This window comes from Dufourea novaeangliae, unplaced genomic scaffold, assembly GCF_001272555.1.
Source record: "Dufourea novaeangliae isolate 0120121106 unplaced genomic scaffold, ASM127255v1 scaffold25, whole genome shotgun sequence".
Lineage (NCBI taxonomy): Eukaryota > Metazoa > Arthropoda > Insecta > Hymenoptera > Halictidae > Dufourea > Dufourea novaeangliae.
Window position 1 is genome coordinate 35,584 of NW_015373901.1, and position 13,800 is coordinate 49,383.

The following is a 13,800-nucleotide window of genomic DNA, read 5'->3' on the forward strand; positions in this document are numbered from 1 at the left end:
TTTCGGGCAGGCAGGCGATCTGTACGCTGCTGGACACGAATACAATGGACCAGGCGTGAGATTGTGGTCACCGTGGAAGGCCATTCGAACGGACACAGAGAAGCGGTTTTTGTGCCATCGGAGAAAACTACTTCGAGCACTGTCGTAGAAGTGTGCAATAGACTGTAGTGATTGACGGTACTGGTGAACCTTATTTTGTTACAGATTGTGACCTATGCTATCACCAACAAGACGAGTCAGTGACTATAGGGTGACAGAAAGTGAATGCGTGAAGACTTGAAATATCCTTAAATTTTTTAATGTATTTCAGTCATGTTTGGTTTATTGAATTGTCCATATTTTAACTTTCATTATAGGTTAACTTCACGTTTCAATATTGTGTCATCTGTTTTTAACAAGATATCTAACGAAGGTGCTCAGATTATTGCATTGTACAATGGAAGTCCATTCGAATGGACACAGAGAAGCAGTTTTTGTGCCATCGGAGAAAACTATGTTCTTCGAGTGCTGTTTTAGTAGCGTGCAATGGATTTTAGTAATTAACGTTATTGGTGAATGTAATTTCATTACAGATGTGACATAGTCTTCAGATTTGATATTTTATTAATTAAAATTGTACTGTTGATATCTTGTTGCCCGAATCAAGTTTTTGTCACTCTAGCCTAGTCGATCGAAACCGTGGCACTACTTGCTTCTCCCTTCCCTGCGTCATTTTCTTAATTCAAAAATTGAATCGATTCCACACGATTCCATAAAATCGCGTAGCTTCAACGTTACGTACGTATTCCTGTATAAATGCGCATATTCAAATCTAATTCCGTGAATAGATTCATGCATGGGCGTAGTCAGGTTATCAGTCAGGGGGGGCAAACATATTAACACATCGACTGCCACAGTGAAAATGGCTGTACGTAGCCAGACACACTCTATATTGTTTTTAAAGTCATAAATCGTTGAAAATGTATGCGTTTTTTAAATAGAGGCTGTTGGTCGTGCTTCAAATTATACTGCAATATTAAATATTACGCAAAAATTTTGTAATTCTGGGAAGGGAGAGGGGAGGGGTAAAAGCCACTTTTTTCCTTCCAGGGGGGGGGGATGCAAGTGCCCCTTGCCTCTCCCTAGCTACGCCCATGGATTCATACTCAATTGTAAATTATTTGAGTATCAAGTATAGAAAGTTATTGTAGCGGTAATGAATCGGATGTGAATTGTGAGCATTTATGTACAGCAGCAGCAATTACACAGACTCCATTTTCTGCCCTACCCAGTAAAATCATTCAACAAAGTACATAGTAAGCTTTCTTTCTAAATACCGTTTTCACAAATTATTCCGTAAAAATATGAATCTCCATAACCATTCGCGGGACTAGTAGGTCAGGCATGAACGTTCTGGAACAAAGTTTCAGAGCAATTAAACGGAAATTCGGGTTATACTTGCGCCGTGAACGCGGCTTAATGCGGCATCGCGGCGCAGATTTCAAACCAGACCAGGTTCGCCGCTTTTCTGGGACAATTCGTCACACGGCGACTATGATCGATACCGTTTCAGAACACTATTCGGGACACGCTGTCGGTGACGTATGGGTTTCCAGCGATGGATCGGTAACTTATCGGAGGAAAAAAATGGGGAGCACAAAGAGGGTCACAGGTCCTGATGTCGATAGCTCAAGATAGTTTTTATATTTCATTGATTAATGAAGTGGTTGAAGTTGAAGAAGCGACAGGGAGTATGTTTAGCAAGGACGAGTACTTCCTAAATATTGATTTTAGAGAATTAGTTCCGTTGAATATTTGCGTTCTCCGAAGAAGGTCACGTGATACACTGTTAAAATTCTCGTCACCAGGTGCAGTGTAAACTTCAATATATATAAATGTAGGCTTTAAACTTGATAGTTACGTTCAAAGGTGTTGAATAAAATATCATCTATTACAATATTAAACAAGCAAGTTCTTCAATACGTTGTAAAATCTACACTAGCAATCGTAGACTAAGAATCTTCGATTTCTTATTATTATAAGACACCCAGAACATATCATTATTGTAGAAAGTAATCTATATTTCCTTCAATTGAATATAATTACGTATAGCATGCCAATCATACATTTGGAGGGATCAGAAGTCAATCAGTGTAAGTCAATCTTTCATTAAATATGACTTATGCTGTAAATACCCTTCCATTGTTTATTTTATACGTAACTAGTTTCATATGTATGTATCCTGCACATATGAATCATTTGTTGTTTGTTTATAGCAAATATTACTTTCTTCCATTTTTCCCACAATTATCTCTGTCAACTTACTTTGTGACTTACACTGACTGGCTTCTGAGCCATCTATTTATCTGCGTCTTACTTTGAAATAAGATATCGACAATCACTATCTTTTTTTTTTATTTTTATTTAAAGGATTAGCGTCGCATCGACATCTGGGTCATTAGCGACGAGCACTGTTAATTATGTAGTGATATTTAGATGGAATCGTACAGGTGTTTATTACTTTGGATAAACTTGAGGAGATGCTCAACATTCTTAGTATTATGGAAGGACTCCTTTAGAATCATTTTTAGATTGGCAACTTAAAATTGTTTCGAAAACATGGATTATCATTCGAATTTCGAATATGTAACTTTTTTCCATGAATTTTAGATATTGCACCGGTTGTTTTTTCTAAGAAGAATTACTACTTTCTTGATACGTCGATCCACCCAAGAACGACATGCAAATACTTGCGAGTGGAAAAGTGCGCGGCGATGAACGGAAATTACAACTGGGACTCGGTTCTAAGTTTGTTGGACAAACTTGGAAAGCTGAGATCCTAGCAGAGTCGCTCGGGGTCAGCTTAATTGAACCACGGGAACGTTGTTTTATCGGACTAATTGTCGCATTGTTGCAAGTTTGCGGATTTATCTGCAACGATTCTACGAGCACCGCAAATAGAACGCTTCCCTGTGGCAATTTATCACGTCGGTTCGTGATATTAATTAGGATCGTTATGCGTGTGGTTCGTACGATTCCGTGATTTCGGAATTTCCATCGGAGTATTTAATGAAATTCGCAAATTCGCAAATTTTGCGATACGCATCGTTGATTTCATTTGACTCCCCCAATGATTTCGTCATCGTCGCTTCACCTCTAACGATCGTCAACTCTTACACAATCGAAATAAAGTTTTCTATTCTCAAGGGGTTTGCTCTATTTAAAGACTGAAAAAAGAATACGCCCCTTTTGGAGTCTTGTTTTACGGAACTGGAAAGAGAGAATTAATCAATTCGGCAATGTTTTGAGATAGAATTTACATTTCGATAATGTAAATACGTAACAAATGCAAACTCGCACAAGCCTTCGGAAATGCAGTAGCCTCGAAGCATTGTTTATATTACTCCTCCTACAGAAGATGTAGAACACAAAATTCAAGAGTGGTTACAATCTATACATGATCCTCTCCGCAAACTAAGGAAACTGGAAAATCTTAATCATTATGGAAATGACGTCGCTTAATAGAAAAAATTCTGTATTTCTCATAAAATCAGACACTTTTCCGAACACGAAAAAGAAAATCATGAAGCTACAATTCTTACCTTAGTTCATGCTATAGAGTATAGAGACATACCTTCAAAAGGTGCATGTTAAATTTCAAGTGAATTCGGTTCATAACTTCTCGAGTTATCCAGAACGCTAGATCGAAAAGTGTGATTCTCAGAGAAATGTGTTCCAAGTTGCAACAAAAATTCTAATGTAGAAAAATGTACATATATTTTTAATTTGATATTCCAGGTCCATATAGACCGAAGAAGAGAATATTCACTTCTTCTTCACAAGCAGTCATTTTTGGCAGGAAAAATACTACTGATTCGTGAAAAAAAGATTTTTCGATTTTTTTCTTCAACCCATTAAGCCAAGCAAATCCCTTTAAGTTACTTCCGAGACATCGTAGCGTCGTATCGAAGTAATACTTCTCTGTGCACGTACATCGAATAACTGTGTGTCTTCGTTAAAAATCGGCTATGAAAATCCGCGAGAAGTTCGACGGAATCAGTAAGCACTTAGAAACGCTTTATCGACCGCGGCCGAGATGCTTTAAGGTGGCTAAAAAGTTCAAGGGAGCTGCCCCGAACTTCCCTCCCTTCAGAGAAAGAAAGTTCCGAAAGCCTGCCGGCGAATCACCGCTGAAACTTTTTGAACGGCGGAAATGCGGCGAGTCTGCGATCTTAAAATGTTTTAAACATTCGAAAGCGTTCCTGGAGAAAATTCTATCCTCATTTAAATAATGTTATATCAACAATAACCAAAAAAAAAAAATCCTTGGGAATGAGTTGAGTGTAATTCATTTTCGTCGGTTCACGGAATGGAATTTTAACCCCTTAAGGACCGAATTATTTTGGAAAAATCAGTAAAAACTTTCCGAATTTTTTTTATCGAATTTGTAAATGATCATTATGCCTAATAACATATCACGATAAAATTAAAAAAAAAATGTGGTATTTTAGAAAATATCGCCTCTCTAAATACTTGACAATCCCATAACCACATTTATTCGTTCATACGAAAAATGGTAAGATATGGAATTGTGAGATAAATATTCATTGTTTATTCGAAGGTGACAGTTGTTTTATACGGGATAAGGAAAGATAGAAAATTGAATCCGTTTAAACATGGCTATGGTCTTCAGGGGGTTAAAATCTGATGCTTAATACGCTTTCGGTGTATTATTTGGAAGTTCCGGTGTCTGAAAACCCGAAAGAAAAACCGGTCTCTGGAACGTGGACGACAGCTTAAGCATATTTTATTTAAATTTACATATTCGATTATTATTCTCGGATATTTGATGAACGGATTGATTATTCTTTCCCCGTGTACGCGTGGGAGTCATCGTAATTGAGCGATCAAGAGCATAAACAAAAAAGGACAAATTGTATTTCCGGGGGGGGGGGGTTTGAATACTCACGGAAACTGGAGCCGTGTGAGGCGCGGCTGCTTCCTGCGTGTGGTGATGTCGACTGGGGCTAGGGCTTGACCTTTGGGAACTCTGCCCACGTTGCCAGGAGCCGCCTTTATTGCCGCTGAAATCAAATTAAAAAATAATCGATTATTACAATTCACCTTGGACCTTTGCAACTAAAGTAATTTTGCTCCTATCCACTGGTCTCCCGTCGATTCTAACCAGAGATGGACCGAACTTTTTATCTGGATTAAAAGTTTGTAATAGCAACGGAAGGATATAAAACTTTTTGTATTAATTACTGGTTGAACGCATGGAGCTTATTTAATGATGTCAAAAAAAAACTTTATTATTTTTTTATTATTCTTTATTTCCATTTTTTGTCTTGTTTATTTATTTTAAGACTCGGTCCGTTTCCAGTTTATTAACGCTTACATTATTCGTGTAAAACGAGATCATGTGTTCAAGATTTAAATATTAGGGACGAAGAAGAATTAACCCCTTGCTTTATAACATCGAGACAGACTCGTCTTGATAATTTCAAAATGGATTCAGCAAATATGAATATTATTATTATTGTTATATAAACCCCTAGTTTTGTTTGAGTCGAAGTTAAATACTATGTTGCTGGTATTAATATTAATTTTTTAGAGTAAATGTACAGTTGCGATAAGTACAAAATTCTTTTTATTTCAAGGAAACAATTGACATGAAAATAAGCAAGGTGTTAATTTATTGTTTTTCCCACATAGTAGAGGTGACTGTCAATGCAATCATTGTCCTCAAAAGGTAAATGGTAAATATATGTAGTCCTGTCAGCATAACGTTTAAAGTATGATTCAGAAACCTGTATTTCTCTTTTTATGCAAGCTTTTGGAAAGATATTTCTCTCAGAACTTTTGCAAGTTACCTTACGTATGTACACCGGTTAAACAAGACTCGATACATATAACGCCTAAAACAATCACGTGGGCAAACTGAAAACGTATCCCAAGAATATTGTTCAGATCGAAAGTGAACTGGTCCCGCTGGGGAAACAGTTGAGGACACATTTTTTCACAGGCTTCTCAGTTATTCAGACTTGCGGGACCTGCGACATCGTCGCAGTGAACCATTGACTTTCACATTAACAAACGAAAAAAGTCGCACCAACGGGCGATTAGATCACGCGATAAATTATTCCAGGGCGACAACTTGTCATCGTGGCGAGGCCAACAGAACACTAATAAATTATATGGTCGAGGGACCTCGTGCGTGATTTACACGGCCGATCATCGATAATCGTCCCTTGGAGATGTCGATATATTACGCGAGACAATGATCTAAGACGCGATGCTCCGTTATCACATGATCAAGAGCCTTTAGTAAACTTTGAACGAAACAAGTTCCGACACATTGTTCGTCGTTTCCGAATAAAGGATTCACCTTGATTCATTACCGTATACATTCTGTTGTTTTATTCTCTAGATTCGAACGTTCCAAACTTTCATGTCGATCGACCCCTTTTACAAAGCATCTCGAACGATATTCCTTCAAAAATCCATTAGCCTTCATTCGAATCGCTTTCAATATCCCTACAGTTCCTGCGTTATACTCGCGGGCTGACTATTACAATAAGACGATCGTTTCCTCCTATCACAAACAATAAAACTTCCCGATACCGAGTTCATTAAAAAATCATTCACCTACTCGCCCGTTCTTCCCCGTCATAAATTAGAAACTTTCTCGTCAACGGATACCCGAAGCATCACCCCGACCGTGATCTGTCTGTCGGATCCCGCGAGGAGAGGGACACGCTTATTGTCTCTAAACCGACAGGTTTCATCCGAGCCACTCCCAGGCCACGGGAAAAGATCATCCATGGAACGTATTCGACCACGTAGAAAGTGGAATGAATCGATGAACCGCCATGAATTCGCTTCGTGACCCAGCTCGGCTTTCAGCTCGAAGACGCGTCGAAGCTGGTGTCCTATCTAGTACACCGTATGCACTAGGGATGTTCGATTCCGATTCGATTCTCTTGAGTAACACATCACTGCCATGTATAACACATTCACTAACGGCCGAAAGTATGGGACCAGGTCTGATAATTAAAGAAAGAGGAAAATATTATTATATAAAGAGCTAATAAAGGTAACTTGTCAATACTAATGGGAAGTGACATTTTATACAGGGTGTATATATATTTAAATATCTCATTTACTTCTGATTTTCAGAACAATTATTTTAACAAATACTCAAAGTGATGTCCATTTTTGCATTAAATCCTCTATCGTAGTTGCTGTAATATTTAAATCTACTTCCATGCATTTGTAGATTTTTCGTACTCAAGGTCAAATGAAGGTCACATTATTATAAGTCATTGGATTGGTCTTGCTCAACTATTACGCTACGATAATAAAAATATGTAGTCCCATTTAAAGAAACACCGATGATCCAGAAAATTCGAAAAATATGACCTTAAGAAAAATGTTTTGTTTATCACAGTACTTGCTCCTTCCAACCAAATAACATTGTCCTCTCATTTTTTGTATTTTTAAAAACAAGTGAGATATTGAAGGTGTTCATGTTATGTGGGACACCCTGTATGTACTGATTCCGTAACTTTCATTTTATCGTAACAGAATAATAAGTTACTGTTGCATCGACCACGATCTCTAATCCCATACTTTTGGTCGTTAGTGTATGTTATACATGGCAGTGACATGTTACCCAAGAAAAATGATTTTCTGAATCGGAATCGAACATCCCCTAGTACATACCACCATCGCAAAAACTCCAACGGGGGAAAAGTAATTCCTCCCCTCGATGAAAATCACGCTTCGACGCGTGACACGATACACTGCGTGACGCGAGTGCTGCGCATACCGATAAACACCGAGAGAGAACCAGGGATCATCGTCGTGCCACTTGCTGACGCGTTCGTTAGGAGCCCGTCACGCGTCAGACGGTTCCGTCCATCGTTTATCAACCGCGGCGATCATCGTGATCACCGATAATGACGTATCAGGTCACACAGTGAAAGCATCGTGGGAATTGATTTGCGCTCGCGTGCACCCGCGCAGAGCCGGAAGGCGTCAGACGGCTGCAGTAAGGTCACGTCAAGCTACGGGTAGGTTGGACGATTAACCGCTATTAATGTCCGACTTCACGGGGTTTCCCAGAAGACCAGGGGGGCTTGTATTCCGATTTTCACACGGGGAGGCTTGTTATCGCGGTGATTTTCGCGCGGTGTTCGGTAATTTGTACGCGTGAGGTACGTGGGACCGATTTCTGGGATCACGGGGATGATTACTTTCGCAGGTGTAGTAATTTATTCGACGCGGCCTGACGCGTCTAACACTCGCGTGGAACGCTACTACCGCGAGTATACAAGGTGATACGATGAAAGGGTTCGTAGCTTCTAGGGCAGATAGTACTCGACGAACGATGGAAAAAGTACTGAGAAACATGGGTCGAAAAATTAATATTTTTATGATAAGAGAATGTTGACATTTAGTAGAGCAACAATCTAGAGAATAAATGTCTTATGCCTTATATGTGAAACATCAGCTGGTAGACGAAATACATAAATTCTTATAATTTTCTACTTTCGACAATCCTATATTATGAGTTATTAACTTGTTTAACTAAAACGACAAATTGCTCATTACCTTGAAAATATTAATTTTTCGATCTACGTTTACCAGGACTTTCTTTCATTATTAGCGAGTACTATCCACCTTAAAATGTATATAACCTTTTTTTGTATCACCCTGTATATATCCTCTGTCTCTCTCTCGTTCTACGGGATGTATATTTGCGTTGAGAGTCTGGCAAAAGGTGAACTCGAGAATATTCCCGTGACTCGTGATGGTATTCGGTAATTGAGATATCGAGGCAGTGAATCACACACGCAAGTACATACTTACGCCAGAGAGAGAGAGAATATTGGTGAGTCGCGAGAATTTATACGAGACGGGTTTCCTCGCGCGTTAATCCTGTCGTTATCAAGAGTTTCGCAATCATCGGCACGACGGTTCCGTATACGCCAATAGGTACAGTGCCTCGTTTTCGTGCGGAAAGTGCAAGGAACTCGGTCAATATTTCCAAGGCTGATGGAAATGGAACTGGCTGTTCCTCGTCGTGAAACGGAACTTCGCGGAGTTACCCGGGGATAGATATCCGCGGAAACTACACGAGTTCGTACTTATAATTATCTCGACTGTTTGATGGCCCGCGCGCGCGCGATACGCCTCAGGACGAGCAAATCTTTTTATCGGGGCGTGTACATCTTCCGTGTGGGAGGCGTTGCTTAATTCCACGATGACAGGCGAATGAATCGATTTTGAAAATGGTGGATATTATTCGGTGTACCGGTAATTCGCAATATTTTGTTGTATTAGTAACATTGGTTTACTGTTTCTTTGGTTGACTTTTTCTTCTCTAACCCTTGTATAGAGAACAGAAAATATTGGCCATTCAATCTCTGAAAGGATTCCTTCCTAAATCCACAATGTGCCTAAAGACTTTTCATTCCTAGCGATGACTTCAATCAGCGTACAAAGTTTGTACCCGCAATATTGAAACACTTCAAGGAATTTGTTACAAGATTGAGCCATGTAAAGGCGATTCAATATTATTATCGACAATAAAAAATAATCGATAAGAAAGTTGCCTGAACTTTATTTTAAAATATATATCTTCAAGCTAATTTGTCCAATTTGTACAGTTCGCAATTAATTCCAAAATATGGTCGCAATTAATTCCAATATTTTAGTTAGGAAACACAGTTGAATTGACGATGGTTGGGTCAAGGAATTGGATTTATTTGAAAAAAAAAAAATATTTCTGTCTCGATGTATACGACATCGCGAATTTTTTCCGAATTCCAGGCTCGTGTAACAAGTTACAAGCTATTTGGACAGCGCTGATTTATGCAAACGCGTTTACACCGTGTCCAACATCACCTACGGTATTCGAATTTTTTCATCGTGCTTGCATAAAACTCGCTGTCGCAACTATGTTCTATCGCCTGCCTCCACCACCCCCTTTACCGTCGACACGCGGGTTCTCGTTAGTCCGACTGATGAACGCGACTCGGCTTAAATTATTTTATCAGCGGATCCGTGAAATATGAGTCATTGGGATTTTCGAAGGGGGATATGGACGAACGAACGACGACACAGGAAGTAACTTAACACCTGTAAGAATGAAATGCGAGACAGAAAGTGCAATGGAAGGTCTGACAATGCGTTTACAACTGATTGTTTGGAATGAAAAAAATTTGCTGAATTAGACATACTATTATTAACAGAACTGCAAACTGGTTATGGGATCAACGTATGAAATTTTACTTCTAAAGATGTATATGAAGGGACAATCATTGTTACGAATCGATTCTGGTGACAAGAAGAACAAATGAAAACAATACCTTGTTACGATGATCGGGTCTATTTCGATCCAATCACATATTCGAATTTTTCCTTCACACCCACTAGTGGAGAATTTTTGAAGCGTTTTGAGTAGCCTGCAATTGACAGTACGAGGCCTGTCCAGCAACTATCTTTTTTGTCCTATAGCACAAGCAAGGGTTAAGCTTCGTTAATAACAACGATGTCCCTTTCAATGTACTTCCCTTTGAAAGCTACAACCTTCTCCCAGCGATTCTTCCACTTGTAGAAGTATTTTTGAAATTCATCTTCCGGAATCGCCAACAGCTCCCTTGTCACCTTTCGTTTTATATCTTATACGTCCTTAAATATTCGTTCTTTTAGAGGATTTTTCAATTTCGGGAACAGCCAGAAATCACAGTGAGCCACGTCAGGATTTTTTTTTTGAGACAAGTCTTCTACAGTTAAGGGTTAATGTAGTTTCTTCAGAAAATGTTCTTAGGTCCATCTACTAGATCAAACCGTTCAACGCGTAAGGAAATTGTTACCGATCCACATGTTTCGTCTTTCGCGTAATTATTTCGAATGTATAAATGGACCAAGGGACCGTAGCCAGTTTAATCACAATCAAGAATCATATTTTCTGCGTTTTATCCGACCGTTTGTCCCCCAGTTCCACGAAGGCCGCCTTGAAATATGAAAAGCTCGACTTCGTGGCCATGATTACAGGCAAAAAAAATGAAGAACAAGTGTTAAAACCTGAATTTATTCGATGTCCTCCCCCTTATCAAACGTTCCTCTCGACTCGTTTCCGTTTCGATTCCCTTTTTTTCACCCCCACTCCCCTCATTGGTGTGTGTGTGTGTGTGTCCGGTGACGGTGGGATAAATCGATGCACTCCAGGGCATATAAACAATCGTATTTATCGTGACGAGGGTTCACGTGGGTGTGCTGTTACGGGCGGCAAGAGAACCGGTCGTAAAATCTTACCGGTTTCTCAAATACGGCTTCCCCTCGTCCGACCGCCGCGACGCGCAGAATATGAATGTATGTTACCTGCAGTTTTATTCGATTCGGTCAGGAGGCGCACTTCGCTAATGCAATTCAATTGATTTAAGTCCCTCGAACGTGTACCACACGTATATACGAGGCACGTTACTTACGGGGATCGTGTAAAAAAGTTTCGTCACCGTTATACTCGCGTTGTATGTACCTACATACCGACAGGGGAACACGTCGACGATGATTTATGAACGATGACGCTGTGAAAATCGGTAATTGCGAACTTGGTAGTCGTCGAGGATTCCAATGCATCGATGTGTATAACTATTTTATGGGAAGATAGAAAATTTGTTCTCACCGCGGGAAACACACTTTAGAAACTTTCTCCGAGTACATTGTGTTCCTCATCTGGGGGTCTTGAACTCGATGAAATTGGGTTTTGTAATCAATCATCCTCGGTCGAAGACGTCCATGGAAATCTTGAAATTACTAAAGTTAGGATGGCCCAGAATCGATACACGTGAATATTTGTCACCTCTCCGCTTGGAGATGCTCCAGCCAGTGGGAATTGCTTCACATCATCTTTCCCCTTCGTGTGTTTAATAGAATCAAACGAAAGTTACGGTTGATTGATGGGAGGAGCGACGTTTCCTCGATTAAACGAAAGATCCTCGATGCAAGAAGAATAATGGCGTTACACGTGGCAACCTATTTGAATACAATAGCATAAACACACTTTAGTACGGAAGGTTCGAACGTGCGGGTAGTTACTGAGGTGAGAGTAGATCACAGAGATGGGCAAAGTCAACGTCTAGATAAAGAGTTTCGAATGACGAATAAAAGATAAAAAAAGTACTTCGCCATTTTTAATCGATTAAATGTGGAAATTCAAATTTCTATAATAAAATTATACATCCTCTTGAATGAGCTGGTATTCACTATGTTTTATTCGAATAAAATTAGAAATAAATGTCCCAAGCTCTTTTACAGTCACTTCCATGTTACATCTTCTCTTTTTTTGTTTATTTTAAATGTTTCCAATCAGCATTTCCACTCGTATTACCATTGTAAAACCCCATTGTAATCACGTATCCCAGTTAAATGCCAGCCCCGTTCAATTAGACTGGTTAAATGCACTAATTGCGTAATGCAGAGCGTGGTACACCGTGTGCGAGGTATTCAATCGAACTTGCTTTTCCCCACACTTTCAAGGATACGCCGTTTTCGTAACGCGCGATCGTTAAAACGGAATCGCTTATTAATTCGTCTTTTTTTCGCCGGGCCTGTATCGGGGCCGTATGAAGTAACGTACGTACTATGGGAACCGATTCCTTAAGAAATCCTTTTGACGTAACGCGATTTAACGGGCGAGTACTTGGCAATGAATCATTCAGTGGCTCGCTCCCGTTGCTGCGACACTCGTTTCGATGCCAGTCGAGTAAATATTCTTCCGACTAGACTGCGAATACTTATGTACATTTGTAACACACACTCGAAATATCATGTTTGATAGAATAAGAATTTTAATCAAAGCTCTTATCCCGAAGCTACTTTCGAAAGCTTTGTGAACGAAACAAACCTTCTGTTTCATTGGTGGTTTAGTTAAATTAAGCTACAAAAGTGTTAATTTGTCAATAAAAAGGTAAAGATGGTGGAGTAATACACTATCGGCCAAAAGTATGAGAGTTTCATGATTGATGGTATAATAACTCATTATTCTGTTACGATATAATCACAGTTACGAAATCAGTACAAATAGAAATCATTTTCAATCACTTTTAGCCAGAGATGGGCAAATTCATTATCTAGATAAAGACTTTCGAATAACGAATAAAAAATAAATTCGCAATTTTTAATTCATGAAACGCGTAGAAATTCCAATTTTTATAACATTATAATATTGCTTCTTGAATGAATAGACCTTTGGTAAACAATCTTGTTAACTGTTTAAAGGCCGATGACAATCTTAGATACTACTGCCTTGCATTATGTGTTATTCGAATAAAATTCTGCCCAACTCTGGTTTTAGCACATTATTTTTATCAAATCTGTGTAGACTAATATTTTTCTTCTTCTTTAGTTATCAGATCTGGCTCCATACATTTGGTCGACAACCAAGAAAAAGTGTACAAGTTAAGATTGTTTTGCATCATTAATTATTCGATTGTCAGATGCGCTTATTAACGGGACACGGAATGACATTCTACGGATGTATAACGTTAAATCACGTACGATATGAATATGACATTAAATTCATGTCGGTGGATTAATATTAATATCATGATCAATTCAAATTACCCTTCAATCCGTCGACGTAATACGAACGAAATATGCAAATAATAGAACGAGTGCACTCGAGTTTGTACGCGTATTGCTGATCAATTGTGAAACAGGGCGTTCTATAATTGATTGGGGTTCAGCAACGCGATATAGCCTTGTCCCTCCAGGCTGATTCTTTACCGTGCAGGTGGTTTCTTGTGTGTA

At 39.1% G+C, this 13,800-nt stretch overlaps 1 protein-coding gene across 1 annotated transcript in view; it reads right to left on the bottom strand.

Annotated features, from left to right (window-relative positions):
* The window catches only part of LOC107193719, a 159,751-nt gene that overhangs the window by 28,532 nt on the left and 117,419 nt on the right, over positions 1–13,800 (bottom strand). Inside the window, exon 8 of the mRNA XM_015583221.1 lies at positions 4,949–5,063. Within this exon, the coding sequence (XP_015438707.1) occupies positions 4,949–5,063 (115 nt within the window). The remainder of the gene's footprint in view (positions 1–4,948; positions 5,064–13,800) is intronic.